General features: G+C 41.3%; 1 protein-coding gene across 3 annotated transcripts in view; it reads right to left on the bottom strand.

The window, feature by feature from the left end:
• Positions 1 to 1,829: 1,829 nt before the first annotated feature.
• Positions 1,830 to 13,480, bottom strand: part of LOC132268291 (GPCR-type G protein 1) — a 103,339-nt gene continuing 91,688 nt past the window's right edge. Inside the window, exons 12-17 of one of the 3 annotated variants that reach the window (XM_059769125.1) lie at positions 12,932 to 13,062; positions 11,167 to 11,330; positions 2,898 to 2,942; positions 2,767 to 2,810; positions 2,320 to 2,423; positions 1,830 to 2,183 (exon numbers count right to left, since the gene is read on the bottom strand). In XM_059769125.1, the coding sequence (XP_059625108.1) occupies positions 11,177 to 11,330; positions 12,932 to 13,062 (285 nt within the window). In that variant the 3' untranslated portion in view covers positions 1,830 to 2,183; positions 2,320 to 2,423; positions 2,767 to 2,810; positions 2,898 to 2,942; positions 11,167 to 11,176. The remainder of the gene's footprint in view (positions 2,184 to 2,319; positions 2,424 to 2,766; positions 2,811 to 2,897; positions 2,943 to 11,166; positions 11,331 to 12,931; positions 13,063 to 13,480) is intronic. The other 2 variants (XM_059769126.1, XM_059769124.1) reach the window with 2 other exon arrangements.

Consider the following 13,480-nt stretch of genomic DNA (forward strand, 5'->3'; position numbering starts at 1 on the left):
ATGCAATAGACACGATTCTATTATTAGATACTTTCTTCGTTCTAAATTTAGTGTCGCTTTTAATAATCATGACTCACATTTGAATAATCGTGACTTACAAAACATGTCATGTAAGTCAGGATTGCTAAAGACGACACTAAATTTGAGTTGAAGAGAGTAATTAAGAAAGCTAGGTGACGCAGCAGCTGCCCATTGTCTTGTCTAATTTACATTCTTCCACCAAACATAAATATCCACCACTACACCGTTTCTATGTACCACTGTGAGAGATTCATTATCTCTATAACTATACTGATAAAGTTTGAAGAGCAATCCCTCTGTCGAATGGCATTCTTATTATTATTGTTAAATAGTTCATGATTTCAAGTAAAATAATTGTTTAACTTAAATTTCTATAACATTTTTGTGTTTTTTTTTTTTTTTTTTTTTTTTGTCATCTTTAATTTTTATAATTATAGGTGTACTAGTTGAGAAGAAGAATACTGACTGAATTGAGTGAAGTCGGAAAAAAGGTAGGTATAATATTCCTTTCACATAGTCCTCAACTTATTCCATAAGAGATTTTTTCCTTCTTTTATATCTTTTGATGTTCCTTTTTTTCAAATTTATTTTATTTTATTTTATTTTATTTGGGGGGGGGGGGGGGGGGGGAGAGAGAACTTATGATTACCACCTTCATTATTGGTTGCATGTGTGTACAAATATGTACTTCACTTTTTTTTTTTAGTGTTGCCAATTAACTAGGCTAGGATGTATTTACTATCATTCGCCTTGGTGTGGGGTTTTCTATTTTATGTTATCTGTCTAGGGTTTTTTATTTTTTATTTTTATCTTCCCATGTTCTCTCTTGTCTCGTACATATGACAATATTCTTTTGTTTTAACTTAAAATGCTAAAATATATACGGATTTTTTAAAATTCTATTTTATATATGTTTGTGCGTGAAGAAGTTACAAGAAATGGCCTTTTTTGGTGAACTTACAAGTAGAGTCAGAGTTCCAATTTACAGTTAAATTTAATCTTATCAAAATTTACAAAACATGATTTTTCATTGATCGCTGTTTTTGCTTTTGTTTTTTGTTTTTTTTTTTTTTTTTTCGAACTAAACTTTTTATTTTTTTCTTTTTCAAAAAATAACTTCCCCTTTTACTCTTTTGGGCTCTCTCTCCTCAACCTTAACATATAGCAATAAGAATTGGTATGGTATAAACTGCATTACTTGTTCATATTTATTTTGGTAGATGATCGATTGTGTGTTCATAAATTTTTGGCTTAGTATCGATCCTATAAGCTATTGCAATTTTATATATGGATGGTGATACAAAATAGACTTGACACCTCTTTTTGTTTATAGCAAGGAAGAGAGACGTTGAATATTGCGTCTTGTACAGAAGGATAAGATGTTAAGGAGCCATTGCATGTGTCTGGACTTTGAACCCACGATTAAATGTTACTATTTCTCTACATTTGCAGCTTCCACATTTACTACTACCTCTGTCCAAAAAGGACATCCTATTTTGAGAACAGTGATGACAGGTTTCCCAAATTAGGACATCCTATTTTAACTCATCAATGTTCCCAAAATAGGACACATCCTTTTTGGGACACAGGTAATATTTCTCTACATTTAGTTGATTTGCATGTTAGTAGCGGACAGTGCCTCTGTATTTTATTTGGATGTTGCCTATATTAGCATTGACAGGCCTATCTTAGTTTGAAATGGACAGATGATCTCATAATTCAGTTTGATTAGTTTGGACAAACCTATATATTTTCCTAGTTTGTTTGATCTGTATCTGCTTTTCAGGAACTATGGACCGTCAAGGAGATGGAAAAGGTTGGGAAAACATTGGTTGGACCAAAACTGCCTTTGGCAGGACACAGTTAATGTTACTCGTGGTGTTGACATTATTTCAGATGTAAAAACATTTTCAAAGAAAGACATTTGAATTGATAAATCAATAAAGATTAAACCTTACGATTGTAAGCATGGTTTCATCAAAGCTGCTGGATCTCGCAATATATATGACTAATTATGCACCAATCTTTTAACCCCATCTGTTCTTCTTGACATGGTCCTTACAATGAAAGCCAATGGAAGTTTTCACCCTTCTGCAAGCATTGCTGTATTTGAAGACCTAACTGAATTTTTTCTCCACGTACGAACAACTTACACAATGATCCTGCAATCAGTAGCACTTATGTTATTTACCTGCATGGGGTGTTCATTGCCGTGTGTTCGTGCTTGAGTTTGTGTTTGTAGAGAGAGAGAGAGAGAGAGAGTCCACAATAATAATAATAATAATACAACGAAATAACCTTGGCATATGGCATTGGCATGGCATTCTCGCTAGTTAGTTAAAATAATTTTTCCTCCAGTCCACTGGAATTGTCTCAACCTTAGTAGATTCAATGCCATGTTTCTAAATACATGAATATATAAAACTTCTGTCAAACATTTGGGGATGCCTATATAAAACTTGATCATGCAAAAATGGCTAGCTATTCTACTCCTCTGTATATGTTTTTTTCATCTTTAAAAAAAATTAAAAAATTAACTTCTAATATAAATAAAATTATATACTTATGGGAGTCGAGGCTTGAACTCTAAACCTCTCCCTTTGGGGAGTAAGAGCCGACACCGCTGGGCCACTTGGCCCTTTTGTTACTTATGGGAGTTATTCCATGCAAAAGATATAGTATAGACTAAAGAGAGCTACCACCACTCAACTAAAGAGCACAGGGAGATTGACCCGAATATCATACCTTCTTTATACTGAAACCTAACTAACATCATTCAAGTATGATTCCTGTTCCACAAATATATAGATAGCATAAAAAATTAAATAGTGAAATTACAAGGAAAGAGAAGGGAGATTGACTTGAATATATCATACCTTCTCTGTATTGAAACCATAACTACCATCATACAAGTATGCTTCCTGTTCCACAGATAAATAGATGGCATAAACAACTAATTAGTTAACATGATAACTCATGGTCAATACTAGGAAGGAGCACAAATAACGTTGGCACTAAAACAGTCTAGTCAAGGCATCTAGGAATGCCTTACGCAGTTGGCTTTTCTGGAAGAGGCGGGGCTCCAAGTTAATGCAAAAGAAACCAACATAAAACACCTTAATTTTTATGTATCCATTAAACCATTTGAACATTTCAGTGCCCTCTTAGATTCTCAAGTGTGCACACATCCTTTCAGGTTCATGAATCATAAAAGATAATCCATTTTCATTTTAGTTTTTATTGATTAAGCACTCGGTTGGATAATGTGTTAAAACTTAAGAGCTGGAACAGATACAATCTCCAACAGAAAATAAAATGTAGAAATATTAAAACACGACTTAAGTTTTAGAAACACATTCACGGAACCCAAAATTGATAGGATTTAACACTATCCATTTAACAAAAACTATAACACAACTTCTATTTATTTTTTCACTCATCTCATCATCATCATCATCATTAACATCCTTCGCCTTAATCCCATATGAATGGGGTCAACCACATGAATTCTCTCTATCCAATCTTTTCTATTACATGTTACATTTTAAAACCTCATCCCATGTTATATTTGGTCACCTTCTTCTTCTCTTACAACAAGTCTCCCTTGTTTGACCAGTGGGTTTTTAGGTCTCCGATGAATGTGTTCAAACCATCTAAGCTTACTGTCACGCCCCACAACTAAGAGGCTACGCCACGTAGGCGCCACGCAGACGCCCAGCAGACGACGACATGGAGCCTGCATGGACCAGAGCTTTCTAGACTTCTCTACGCAAGTATGGAACTTTCCAGAATTCTCTAGATTAGTGTGGAGTTGTCTAGCCTTTTCTAGACTTGTCTAGAGTTGTATAGAATTCTCTAGAATTCTCTAGACTTGTCTTGTACATTGTACATAGTTCTAGAATTGTATAGATATTTCTTTGGAGGATTCTAGACACTAAATCTAGGCCACACATTTGTACACATCTAGAATGTTCTTGTAAGGCCAAAGGCCTATAAATAGGAGGTGGGAGTTCATTTGCCCCTCACCAAGCAACCAAATTGTAATCTCTCCTCTCAAGTAATACAAGTTCTATACATTCCCAAACTCTCTTACTCACTTGCCTAACCTCTTCCTACACACCCAAGTAAGCAAAACACTTGTCTAGCCTTAGTCTTCACTAAGCTAGCACACTCGGGTAGGCTGACTTAGCGCTTCAAGGGAGCTTGGAAGTGTCTAAGGCCGCACGGGAGCTTAGAAAGGTTCAAGTCCGTGACAGATGGTATCAGAGCTAAGGTCGTGAGGCGTCACACCTTATGTAGAGGAAGCTATGGCGAAGCAATCAGACGCGACTAACAACCAAGAGGAGGAGCTACGTGGAAGGGAAGCAAATCTCCCTCCAGTCGGAATGAGGACGAGGGCTAGGTCGAAGGACATCATGGCGGGCTTAGAGGCACGTATGGCAAACATGGAGGGGTCCATAGCCAATGTGTTGGAGCAGCTTGAGGATGCTCACCAGGGCATGGATGGGCTGGAGTCGGAGGACGCTGAGGTCCAGAATGCTGTCAAAGGGTCACTCAATGCCCTAAGTGGTGACTTTCGGCAGGAGCTCCAAGCGCTTCGAGAACTTATGTTGGGCGAGTTTGCCACCCTACGTGGCTATGTTGATCAGGAGTTTGGCACTTTCCGCGAGCAAATGGAGGAAATGCGAGCGGACTGGGCATTGTGCAAGCGGGCGGTGGCGTCCGGCACAGCCACTACGGGGGTAGTAGCACCCCTGGTTGATATTCCCAAGCCTAAGTGCTATGGTGGGAACCGGGTAGCGAGGGAGTTGGAGAACTTCCTCTTCAGCATGGAGCAATACTTTGAGGCTACGGGCATGACAGACAAGACCAACAAGATACGCACGGCGACTCACTACCTCACAGACCATGCCATGCTATGGTAGAGGAAAAAGTATGGTGACATGGGCAAAGGTACAGTCTCTATTGATACTTGGGCTGATTTCACTAGGGAAATTAAGAAGCATTTCTATCCTGAGAATGCCGAGGATGAAGCCAGGGGCAGACTCCGAAGGCTAAAACAGGTTGGGTCGATTCGGGACTATGTGAAGGAATTCACTAACCTAACTCTTGAGATCCTGAATCTATCCGACAAGGACTCTCTTTTCTTCTTCATGGATGGCTTGCAGTTGTGGGCTAAGACGGAGTTAAGATGGCGCAACGTGCAAGACCTTGCCACAGCTATTGTAGAGGCGGAGTCCTTTATTGATTTCAGCTCCAAGAAGGAACCCTCATCCAAGCCAAAAGACAAAGATAAGGACAAGGGGAGGTATGCCGGCAAAGGTGGGGGAGACAAGGGCGCTGCACTCCACAAGGATTGGTCCCGTAAGCCAGGTGGTGGCCACGGTGGCAAAGAGGGAAGGGAGAACAAGGAAGGAGCACCTAAGCCTAAGGGTTCTTGCTTCATATGTGATGGACCACATTGGGTAAGAGATTGCCCAAAGCGGAAGACCCTCAATGCCATAACGAGCTGCTACGAAGAGCAACAACAGGAGGAGGTGCATATGGGTTCACTGCAAATCCTTAATGTCATCAAGGCTAAAACTGAAGTCCCTAAGGCGGCAGCTAAGGGGCTAATGTTCGTGGAGGCGAGCATCAATGGGACACCCACACGTGCTTTGGTGGACACGGGTGCATCCCACAATTTTGTGAGCCTTGATAAGGCCAAGAGGTTGGGCCTCAAGTATAGCAAAGAAGGGGGCTCCATGAAGGCAGTTAACTCGGCGGCAAAGGCTATACATGGCATGGCATACGACGTCCAAGCATGCATTGGCGAGTGGGGTGGCCACATAGATCTATCGATGGTACCCATGGATGACTTCAAACTAGTCCTTAGGTTGGAGTTCTTAGACAAGGTAAGAGCTTTCCCCATTCCTTTTGCTAACACTATGTGTATTATGGAAGGCAACACAGCATGCATGGTGCCAGTAGAGCGAGGCGCTAAGTTAAAAGCCCAAGCCTTGTCAACTATGCAGTTCAAGAAGGGGAGACTAGAAATCTTGCTACGTTGATGGAGACGCCCGATGATGAGCTAGTCCCTTCCCCACAAGAAGAGGTGCCTAAGGAGATACGAGCTGTGCTAGACGAGTACACGGACGTGATGCCTAAGGAGCTGCCCAAGAAGCTTCCACCTAGGAGGAAGGTGGATCATAAGATTGAGAAGATTGAGCTGAAACCGGGTTCTAAACCCCCTGCTTTGGTGCCCTACCGGATGGCACCCCCAGAGTTGGAGGAGTTGCAGAGGCAACTCAAGGAGCTGTTAGATGCGGGCTATATTCGACCCTCGAAGGCCCCATATGGCGCGCCGGTGCTGTTCCAGAGGAAGAAGGACGGGTCCTTGCGCATGCGCATCGATTACTGGGCGCTCAACAAGGTGACTATCAAAAACAAGTACCCCATTCCTCTCATTGCCGATCTTTTTGATCAACTTAGTGGAGCACGCTACTTCACTAAGCTAGCCTTGCGATCGGGGTACTACCAGGTGCGGATAGCGGACGGAGATGAGCCTAAGACTACATGTGTGACGAGGTATGGCTCTTATAAGTTTCTTGTTATGCCGTTTGGCCTCACCAACGCACCTGCTACTTTCTGTACTTTGATGAACAAGCTCTTTCATCCCTACTTGGATCGCTTTGTGGTGGTGTACTTGGATGATATTGTTGTGTATAGCACCACTCTAGAGGAGCACGTGCAGCACTTGAGGGCGGTCTTCCAAGTCCTACGGGAGAACGACCTATATGTGAAAACAGAGAAATGCTCCTTTGCCCAAGAGGAGGTGTTGTTCCTAGGGCATAAGATACGGGATGGCAAAGGTGAGGGCCATTCAAGAATGGGAGCCGCCCACTAAGGTGACAGAACTACGCTCATTTCTTGGGCTTGTCATTACTACCACCGCTTCATCAAGGGTTACTCCGCAAGAGCAGCCCCATTGACAGACCTTCTCAAGAAAGCGCGTGCTTGGAGTTGGACAGAGTCTTTCCAGGGGGCATTTGATGACTTGAAGAGGGCAGTCACAGAGGAGCCGGTACTTAGCTTGCCCGACCACTCCAAGCCATATGAGGTGCACATGGATGCATCAGACTTTGCTATTGGGGGTGTGTTGATGCAGGAAGAACACCCCATAACTTATGAGAGCCGCAAGCTTAATGACACTGAGCGGCGCTATACGGTGCAGGAGAAAGAGATGACGGCAGTCATCCATTGCCTACGTACTTAGAGGCACTACTTGCTCGGGGCACAATTTGTGATCAAGACGGATAATGTTGCCACCAGCTACTTCCAGACAGAAAAAGCTCAGCCCCAAGCAAGCTCGATGGCAGGACTTCCTAGCGGAGTTCACCTATCATTTTGAATACAAGCCGGGCAAGGCCAATGTTGTGGCGGATGCGCTTAGTCGCAAGGCCGAGCTCGCAACTATTAGTCGGCCCCAGCACCCTCTTGTGGAGCGGATCAAGGAGGGGTTGCAGCATGACCCTCTAGCCAAAAGCCTTATTCAGCTGGCTAAAGAAGGGAAGACTCGGCGCTTTTGGCTAAGGGATGACTTGCTTCTCACTACAGGGGACCGACTCTTTGTGCCTAGGTGGGGTAACTTGCGAAAGGAGCTAATACGGGAGTGCCATGACACCAAATGGGCTGGTCACCCAGGTATGCGGCGCACACTAGCACTTCTAGAGGATTCTTACTATTGGCCTCGAATGCGTGATGATGTGGAGACATATGTGAGGACTTGTCTTGTGTGCCAACAAGACAAGATTGAGCAACAGCATTCTACAGGCCTACTAGAGCCACTGCCTATTCTAGAGAGACCATGGGAGAGCGTCTCTATGGATTTCATCACTTGCTTGCCCAAGTCAGAGGGTTGCGGGAGCATTATAGTGGTGGTAGATCGGTTCAGCAAGTATGCCACCTTCATACCCGCACCAGCAGATTGCACGGCAGAGAGGGCAGCAAAATTGTTTGTTGACCATGTGGTCAAGCTTTGGGGAGTTACACAAAACATTGTCAGTGACAGAGACCCTTCATGGGTAGATTTTGGACGGGACTCTTCAAGAAGATGGGGACGGATCTCAACTTCTCTACGAGTTTCCACCCCCAATCAGATGGGCAGACGGAACGCATCAACGCTCTCCTGGAGCTTTATTTGAGGCACTATGTGAGTGCCAATCAGCGAGATTGGGTTAAACTCCTTGGGGTGGCACAGTTTTCTTACAACTTGCAGCGGAGTGAGGCTGCTAATCACAATCCATTTGAGGTTGTTACCGGACGGCAGCCTATGACACCCAACGCCATTGCTTCGACTTGCGATGGTAAGAGTCCGGCGGCCTACAAATTTGCCAAGAGGTGGCATGAGCAGTCCGACTTGGCTAGGGCGTACCTTGACAAGGCGGCAAAGAAGATAAAGAAGTGGGCCGACACCAAGCGAAGGCGGGTGGAGTACATAGTGGTAGACCAGGTAATGGTTAAACTACTACCCCAACAGTTTAAGTCCTTTCGGAGCGTGCATAAGGGGCTAATAAGGAGGTATGAGGGCCCGTTCTCCATTGTCAAGCAAATGGGCAAGGTCTCCTACATGGTGGAGCTTCCACCCAAGTTGAAGATACATCCAGTCTTCCATGTCAGCATGCTCAAGCCTTATCATGAAGACACGGAAGACCTTACTCGGGGCATATCGCAGAGGGCACCCATGGCCGTTGTCACATCCTTTGACAATGAAGTTGATTGCATCCTTGCAGATCGTGTGATGAGCAGGAGAGGTGTGCCCAAGTATACAGAGTATTTAGTGAAATGGAAGAACTTGCCAGATAGCGAGGCAAGCTGGGAACATGAGGATACACTTTGGCAGTTCGCGGAGCATATCCAGCGGTTCAAACAAGAAGACGCGACAAGGGCGTCGCGAGCTTAGGTGGGGGAGAATGTCATGCCCCGCAACTAAGAGGCTACGCCACGCAGGCGCCACGCAAACGCCCAGCAGACGATGACATGGAGCCTGCATGGACCGGAGCTTTCTAGACTTCTCTACACAACTATGGAACTTTCCGGAATTCTCTAGATTAGTGTGGAGTTGTCTAGCCTTTTCTAGACTTGTCTAGAGTTGTATAGAATTCTCTAGACTTGTCTTGTACATTGTACATAGTTCTAGAATTGTGTAGATATTTCTTTGGAGGATTCCAGACACTAAATCTAGGCCACACATTTGTACACATCTAGAATGTTCTTGTAAAGCCAAAGGCCTATAAATAGGAGGTGGGAGTTCATTTGCTTCTCACCAAGCAACCAAATTGTAATCTCTCCTCTCAAGCAATACAAGTTCTATACATTCCCAAACTTTCTTGCTCACTTGCCTAACCTCTTCCTCTACACCCAAGTAAGCAAAACAATTGTCTAGCCTTAGTCTTCACTAAGCTAGCACACTCGGGTAGGTTGAGCTTGGAAGTGTCTAAGGCCGCACGGGAGCTTGGAAAGGTTCAAGTCCGTGACACTACTCTCACTAATGAATACTACCCTAATTCTCTCTTACACTTTCATTAGTGATCCTCTCTCTTCTAATCACTCCACTCATCCATCTTAACATTCTCATTTCTGCTACATGAAGGCATTGCTCTTGTTTCTTTTTTAGGGCCCAACACCCCACTCCATACAACATAGTAGGTCTTATAAGGTGCTATATAAATTTCCTTGTAGCCTAAATGTTATCTTTTATCACATAATATCCCACAAGCTTGTCTCCATTTTGTGCAACCCACTCCAATTCTCCTGGTTATATCACTATCCATCTCTCCATTTTGGATTATCGATCATAGATAAAGAGAGTGATTGCTTTGAGTAATCTTTTGGCTTTGGAGGGTTATCATTAGATTATCAATGTATGAATATCTATTAAATTTACAATCCATATAAAGTATCATGCACCATGGAATAGATATCCAAGAGCATTTCTCCACATTTCTAGTTTCATTTTTAAGTTCTCTTTAGAGATATCCAAAAGCACGATATCATTGGCAAACATCATGGACCATGGTATCTCGTTTTGGAGGTCCTGTTTTTTTTTTTCGTCAAAGATTATTGCAAATGGATATGGGCTTTAGCACAGATCCTTGGTGCAATCCTATGTTTATGGAAAACTAAAACTTGTCACCACATCGAATCCTACGTTTTCACTTATCTCCCTTCATTAATAAAATATGCGATTTATTTTTTTATTTAAACTACCAAGTGCGCAGTTTCATGTGGCGCGCAAGTTGGCTTCATTACGTTTCACATTGCTTCCGAAGGCAGAAATTCAAAATAATAAATAAATAGAAAACTGCAATGAGGCAAAAAATTAAAACAGGATCACTTCAAGAGAAACTTGAATTTGATCCCCTACCGTCAATCAAGGTGATGGCTCTAATTCAGAAAGACCAAGTATTATCTCCCATAGTGACAACTCCCACTTACTGGCCCCTTCAGATAATGGTTGAATTTGATCCCCTACCGTCAATCAAGGTGATGGCTCTAATTCAGAAAGACTAAGTATTATCTCCCATAGTGACAACTCCCACTTACTGGCCCCTTCAGATAATGGATTATGGCAGAAAATGCGATGATATGCAAAACATAATAGAGCCACTCCAATCCCTTTGGAAAATTAGAAAACAACTTAATATATTAAAAGCAATTGGTAACTGTGGAGTTATCATTCACCTCTCTCCACTTCAATCATCTTCATAATAAAGCACTGCCATCCGGCTAATATTCATTCCAGCAAAAAATAATAATAATAAATAAATAAACCCCGCTATTGACTATATATGAAATTCAATTCTAGATGTGGCCTTCACTAACGAAATTTCGTTCTGTAAATATATCATTGCATCTCAGCAGAATACCATGTCACACCAGTTGTCAATCACAAAGAAACCTATCCAAACTTTAAATGTATTGACTCCATTATGCCAGTTAAACAGATACAGACACGCCAGAATATCAAATATGGAATTATTCCTCATAATTTCAATAACAGATTTTAAAAGAACTATTTTGATCAAAAAATCTAAAAGTGCCCATTTAGTCAGATTAATTCAGGGAATATAACTATGGATCAAACAAATAATACTGCAGACTTACATATGAACAATTAATCAATTGGGTGCTTGTCAGCTTGGCGAGATGTATAATGTGCAGAAAGCAAAAGCAGAGAAAGGAAAGCACTAGCTACAAAGATAGCGTCAAACCATCGGTGGTAAAAATCAAATTGAATGTCTCCACCCAATACATCAGTTATGATCAACCTGCAAAGGATACCAGTTGAGGGTAAATAATACCATTTAAAAGCTAATTATTAGCTTGCAAGCAAAGCACCAATATGTACTAAGAAGGATTGATACAAAAAATCAAGAAACTTCAGCCTTTTGAAATATAATTCAGAATTTTCCTACTTCGGTAATTACGATTCAGAGTGGTGACTCAAATTACACAAGGAAAAAAACTTGAACTATATATATACATGTATGAATATATTCCACATTTAAAACTCCCAAAGGAAATTGCATTGTAATAAAAATACCATTTCTAAAAGATGTTACCTGTAGATTGCAATAGCATTTTGCTTTTTGGTGAAATTGTACATCAGATACGACCCAGTTACATTTCAATAGTTTAAAGGCATTACATGGGGTTGACCTCACCTACAAAGGTGTTGGGAGAGGGCTCCTGGTAGAAGTTGGTGAAGATTTTTCTAGAGATAAAGGAATAGGAATAATTCTCCATGTTTATTCTTCTCCTTGTGGAGGATTTAAATAGTACACATCATGTCTCCTCAAACCGTACACAATCGGCAATGTCTCCTCAGACCATTTTCCTTCGTACACATGTTTAAAACATGTAGATGGAAGAATCAACAATGTCTTCTCAGACCATTCCCCTTCATACATATGTTTAAACAATGTAGAAGAAAGAATCAACAATGTTTCCTCAGACCATAAAAAGAAACAACTCTGTCTCCTCAGACCATTTCTGAATAGGTGGTGTCAAACTCGCAACACTCTCATTGAGGTCGGATCACCCTGCCTACCCAACACCTTCCGGATGGGCAATCTCACCTTAGACCATTCCCGAATAGGTGGTGCCGAACTCACAATGAGGGCCTACCCGACACCTCCCGGACGAGTGATGTCACCTTAGACCATTCCCGAATGGGTGGTGCCAAACTCGCAATGCCCTCATTGTAGTCGGACCACCTTGGCTTTGATACCAAAAGTAGAAATACAATATAGAAGGAAAATGAGAGAATTGTGTAAAGACTTGAATGAGATAATCATTCATTCACAACTCTAGTATTTATAGATAAAAAAGAGTACATGCTTATATTACAAGAAAAGAAACTAAATCAAATTTAAATCAAATCTATGCTAATATAGTAAGTCATTCCATAAATCATGGCTACCATATACTACCATATGCATAATCAAATCTATGTTAATCTGGTAAGTCATTCCATAAATCGTGGCTATCATATATGCCAACAATATGTGTGTGTGTGTAATTTATATACACAAATATTATTATGACGATGATGATGATGATGCAGGTAGCACAGCATAATGGGGACCAATATTTTATTAATCATATTCCACAAGTTTTTGCTCGGTTGTGAAAGGGGTCAACTTTCAGTTGTCCAGCAAAAATTACACATAAGAACACTTTATCTCCTTTGTGGTCCATGTTTTCAAAATCAGAGGTGGCAACAAGGAAATTTTATTTTACAATAAAAGTAAAACTGATAGAATTAAATGTGCAAGATATGTTAAAAATTTAAGAGATACACCAAAACAACAAACTAAAAATACCAAGCAAGGCAAAACAAATTATCTTGTACTGATAATGACCATACCTGTATTCAGTTGCTAGGCTTTTTCTTATCAAAAGAATAGAAGATAAAAAATACATCCCCATTATTTCAGATAGAAAAAGTACAACGTTGCTCGAAGATCCACTCCCAACCCTAGAAACTGCAAAGAAGAACTGCACGCAGCCAAACACTGTAGGTTAGGCTGGAATAAAATAAAACCACCAAGACCAGGTGCTTTAATTTGGAATGCTTAGGTGTTAAGTGTTAATATATTCCCAAACTTCCTATGGTGTTTGTGAGATACATGCTTTCATATTGGCTAAATTTGTTGTCAAAACGAGTCCGGTCGAGTTGTAATTTTTGTTTTATGTTGAGTCTCAATATCAGATGCGGAACTAGAAGTGCAATCATAATTCGATTCGATGAGAACATCATTAAGAGAAGGTATGTTGAGTGGGAACACTTTGCACATATATGTTTTAGGTTGGATAGGATTGCAATTAGGGTTTTCAAGACAAATCCGACCGGTGGCACTTTTCCAGACCAGTCGCACTTGGGCCAACATAGCTAAGATAACCCAGAATTGCAATC

The sequence above is a fragment of the Cornus florida genome, unplaced genomic scaffold, assembly GCF_030987335.1.
Source record: "Cornus florida cultivar Cherokee Brave unplaced genomic scaffold, ASM3098733v1 CherokeeBrave_3.0.0_Hap2_Chr08, whole genome shotgun sequence".
Lineage (NCBI taxonomy): Eukaryota > Viridiplantae > Streptophyta > Magnoliopsida > Cornales > Cornaceae > Cornus > Cornus florida.